Source organism: Austrofundulus limnaeus, unplaced genomic scaffold (genome assembly GCF_001266775.1).
Source record: "Austrofundulus limnaeus strain Quisiro unplaced genomic scaffold, Austrofundulus_limnaeus-1.0 Scaffold363, whole genome shotgun sequence".
Classification (NCBI taxonomy): domain Eukaryota; kingdom Metazoa; phylum Chordata; class Actinopteri; order Cyprinodontiformes; family Rivulidae; genus Austrofundulus; species Austrofundulus limnaeus.
The window spans coordinates 618,033-622,944 of NW_013952765.1; the positions used below are offsets into that span (position 1 = coordinate 618,033).

General features: G+C 51.4%; 1 protein-coding gene across 1 annotated transcript in view; it reads left to right on the top strand.

Moving 5' to 3' along the window:
- Positions 1-107: 107 nt before the first annotated feature.
- LOC106528194 (microtubule-associated tumor suppressor 1 homolog) overlaps positions 108-4,912 on the top strand; it is a gene marked incomplete at its 3' end in the record, with an annotated part of 6,581 nt that continues 1,776 nt past the window's right edge. Inside the window, 4 exon segments of the mRNA XM_014023307.1 lie at positions 108-1,060; positions 1,180-1,437; positions 2,360-2,522; positions 4,024-4,230. Coding sequence (XP_013878761.1) covers positions 275-1,060; positions 1,180-1,437; positions 2,360-2,522; positions 4,024-4,230 — 1,414 coding nt within the window.

Below are 4,912 nucleotides of genomic sequence, written 5' to 3' on the forward strand. Positions count from 1 at the left end.
TTATTATTATCATTATTATTATTATTATCATTATTATTATTATCATCATCATCATCATCATCATCATCATCACTATTGATTTTGTTATTATTATTTTAAACCCTGAACACTTCTCTTCCTGCAGTCTCTGAGGCGTTCCTCTGATGTGGTCCTAAGGATCCATCTTGGAGCTCCGGACCAGACCCAGGCCCTGAAGACCCGTCAGAACCTCCTGATGGAGACCATTCAGGAGGTTCTGCTGACGACTCGTGACCTTTGACCTTCAGCTGCAGAGATGAGTGTTTGTGAAGTGAAGGAGGAGTTCTCTGTGAGGAAGATGAAGCTTCCTCTTCATGGCTCAGGAGACCACAACGGGAACGCTTTCCCCGTCTCCTCCTCCTCCTCCTCCTCAGAGTCCCTGCCCGGTGGCCCGCTGGACTACGAGCTGCTGGAGGTCACCCTGATGACCTCGGACACGGTGGACGTGCTGCTGTCTGAGTGGGAACCGCAGGGGGCGGGGCTTAACCATGATGATGAAGAGGCTTCGTTGGGAACCGTTCCAACTGAAACGTCTRTTTACCTGGATGCAAACACCTGGACCCATGACCTGACGCTGTCCCTGAACACAAACAGTGGTTACCATGGCAACAGTGAGGATGACAACCGCGGCTCCTCCACACCGGACTCTGACGCCACGGAGATCCCTGCTGCTGCTGCTGCTGCTGCTGATGATGATGATGATGAGGAGGAGGAGGAGGAGGAGACTCTGTTTCTGTCGGTCAGCTCCAACATGTGTGTGATGCTCACACAGGTAAAGCCAGGTGCTGAAGGGGCGGAGCTTCAGGACTGGACCTGCTGTGCCCTGAATGCTGCTCCTGGTTCTGCACCTTCATCCTACAATCCTCTTCCTCCTGCTGAGGAACCAGAACCACATGAGACCCAAATGGCACCAAGACCCAAAGCATGTGGTCCGAAACCGTCCAGCCTGGAGGCTAAGAGGGTCCCCAGACTGGACCTGAGACCTGCAAAGACTAAGGCTGGACCAGGGACCAAGTCTTCTCCATCTAAAGCTCCTCGTCAGGTACTGTGGTTCTGAACGGGTTCTGATGGGACACCATCAGGTTCTGATCAGGTTCTGATCAGGTTCTGATGGGAGTCTTCATCAGCATCTTTTCTGACCTCTTGTTTTCTTCTCAACAGAACAAACCGGTTCTGGTCGGAGGACAGAGACCCGGTCCTCAGAAGGACTGTGGAGCGAAGAAGAACTCGTCTGAAGGTCCGGTCCGCTCTGTCGTCCTGAAATCCAACAAAGAAAAGAATTTAAAGTCCAAAAACCCAGAAGATCCTGAGAGCAGAAAGATGTCAGTCCACTGTCTGAGGGACCAGGGACAAGGACCCCCTCCTGCGGGGGACCAGACCGGACCTGAGGAAAAGGAGCAAGCAGACGGTCCTGTCAGGGTGAGAACTGGACCGAGGGTCCAGTAGATGCTTCATCAGGAAAAGCTTTTTTTTCTTTTGCAGTTTTTTAGTTTAAATCTGATAAAACCTGAAGTTACAGATGAAGCAGCTGACCTCTGACCTCTGGAACCCAACCTGCAGCTCAGAATGTGGGCGGGGCTCAGGGAGAAGCTCAGAATGTGGGCGGGGCTCAGGGAGCAGCTCAGAATGTGGGCGGGGCTCAGGGAGAAGCTCAGTCTCTGGATGTTTGTTGAAAGTTCAGACGAGCCTCAGCGTGTTCCTGACAGGCTGCCTCAGGGTCCAACTGTCTGCTTCTGATCCAGTCCCTGCAGGTTCTGATCCGATCACCCTGACTCTCTTTAAAATGACAGAATCAAACTGTTGGTGGTGGTGGCGRCCATCTTGGATGGGGCAGTTGAGGAGAATCATGAGGTCTTTTGCTTCCTGCAGCAGGAGCACAGCAGCTGGATCAGGACTGGATTTGTGGTCCTGATGAGTCAGCAAAAGAAGTCTGTGATCTGAGAGACTCCACAAGCCCCCTCATGTTTATAGAGCTGGGGTCTAGGGTCTCCCCCTAGGCCCTATGATGTCTCAGATGGAGACCCCCCTGTCTCCATCTGAGAGGAAGAACTGATCAGAACCGGGTCTGTCAGGGGGAACATTCTGCACAAAATCAACTTTTTTTCCCTCTTGTGGTCACAGCAGCCCCACACTGCCTGCTCTCTTTCTCCTCTGCTCCTCCTCCCCTCCTCCTCCCCTCTGCTCCTCCTCCTCTCTGCTCCTCCTCCCCTCTGCTCCTCCTCCTCTGCCCCCCCTCACGGTTCTGACTTGGCTTGTGGCGAGCGCCATGGTGTCTCTGCACGGCTCTGAGCTCCGGCCCCCTGGCWGGGACCCCCTCTCTAAACAGCGGCTCTTCTTACAGAGGGTCTCCTCCAGGACCGGACCCGAGGCCAGGCAGCAGGACCGGACCACCAGGGTTYCTCTAGGATCCAGGACCAGACCTCCAGGACAGGAGGGAGAAACTGCCCAGAGTTCTGCTGAAGGAACCAGAGAGGGACTGGACCAGGACCAGGACCAGGACCAGAGTGAGTACCCCTCAGTGTGTGTGTGTGTGTGGAAACATGGACCCAGTCTTCAGAGCTGGTTCTCCTGCTGCAGGACTCAGAACACTGGTTCTGTTTTCCTGCTAGACTGCAGAGGAGGTCCAACATAAAGGTTCTGTTCAGGCACATCAGTGTGGGTCAGACCGGGTCAGACCGGGTCGGTCTGTGGGTGTAAACAGGTCTTTGTCCTCAAAGGTCAGGTTCTGCAGGACAAAGCTGGTCTGTCCTCTGAGACACCTGGACTTCACAAGTTTCTGTTTGCATCAGAACCTGACAGAACTGATCTGGACCTGGCCAGGTTCTGGTTCTGAGTTTAAATGAAGAGAARCAGAGAAGTCAACAAGTCAGATCCTGCTGAAGACTGACAGCTGAAGTTTGGACCGCACTGGGTCCAGCAGAACCAGGATCCCGAACACGGTAGCTGGTCTACAACAGAACAGGTTCAGGTTCTGCACCAGTCCAGAACCTGAACCTGTGGTGGACCTTCAGAGAGTTGAGCAGATACTGTGAAGTTCTGCTGCTGGATGAGGTTCTGTTGGACCACGAGCTGGAACCAGTGTTGACTGGTCCAGAACCGGTCCAGAACTGGTCCAGCACTGGTCCAGAACCGGTCCCCTCCTCCTAATCTGCTGGTTTTACCTGAAGTCTGTGAGGAAACCTGATCCAGCTGCTCTGAAAGCAACTAGAGCCAGATGTTTCCTGGTGTGTGTGTGTGTGTGTGTGTGTGTGTGTGTGTGTGTGTGTGTGTGTGTGAACATGAGGTAATGTTTCCACTCTGAACAGACCCTTTTCTTGCTGCAGCTCTTGTGAATGTTTTCCACAGTTTCAGGAGGAAGTACGGTGGCCCTGAAGGGACAAAAACAAAACAAAATCTTGTCAAACTTCTGCTTCTTTCTGGTATTTTTAAAGTTTAATTTTAATTCTTGTTCTGATATTTTAGATTGAAAATATTTTMTTTATTGTTGATGTTTTTATTTATTTCCTTAATTTTTGTTTGTCCCTCTGGGCCACCGTAGCTCAGCTGTTGGATGTAAAACCACTAAATGAACCTTTAATTTGAGGGAAAAACATGAGGTTTTATTGCAATGACTGTTTTATTTAAAGATGTTTGGTTTAATGATTCAGAATCACTTTATTATTTTAAACTTTTGAAACATTTAGATTTTATAGACTCCAGCCACATGGATAAGTCTCTCAGGACTCCTCCACCCTTCATCACTGTGTTGGTGAGGAGGAGGAGGAGGAGGAGGAGGAGGAGGAGGAGGCTCACTGACTCTTCCTCTGTTGCTTCATAAAGAATTTGTGACTCAGGTCTGAGAAATGAGCAGTGATGCAACGTTTCTGATCCAGATCTGAGTCTGAAACTCTGAAAACATCCAGCTGCTGCCTGCAGGAAGACTTTTAAAATCAACACTTCAGGGTTTTTTTCTCTGTTTTTAATATTAAACATTATTTTCATCAGTTTGTCTCCTTCCTGTCTCAGGTGTCCTCTCAGGTGTCCTCAAACCTCGCTCCAACCCTGAACCACCATCCTCCATCACTCTCAGCCCTGCGGCGTTTCATCCCAAACCCTCAGCCAATCAGGGGACAGCAGGACAGCTGGCGACGCCCACAGCCTCCAGACTTCCTGTTAAAGGTTTCCTGCCAAGCTGCTCGTCAGGAAGCATCAAGAACAACGCAGCCAGTAAAGGTGATGATGTCACTTCCTGTCAGGACAGACGATTAAAACTGTGCTTGGCAGGACCAAACCTGTAGGTCTAGACTGGGTCTAACATCCTTTCTAGACCCTGCAGATCTAGACTGGGTCTAACACCCTGTCCTGACCCTGCAGGTCTAGACTGGGTCTAACACCCTGTCCTGACCCTGCAGATCTAGACTGGATCTAACACCCTGTCCTGGCCCTGCAGGTCTAGACTGGCTCTAACATCCTGTCCTGGCCCTGCAGGTCTAGACTGGATCTAACACCCTGTCCTGGCCCTGCAGGTCTAGACTGGATCTAACACCCTGTCCTGACCCTGCAGGTCTAGACTGGCTCTAACACCCTGTCCTGGCCCTGCAGGTCTAGACTGGATCTAACACCCTGTCCTGGCCCTGCAGGTCTAGACTGGCTCTAACATCCTTTCTAGACCCTGCAGGTCTAGACTGGGTCTAACACCCTGTCCTGACCCTGCAGGTCTAGACTGGATCTAACACCCTGTCCTGGCCCTGCAGGTCTAGACTGGCTCTAACATCCTTTCTAGACCCTGCAGGTCTAGACTGGGTCTAACACCCTGTCCTGACCCTGCAGGTGTAGACTGGGTCTAACATCCTTTCTAGACCCTGCAGGTCTAGACTGGGTCTAACACCCTGTCCTGACCCTGCAGGTGTAGACT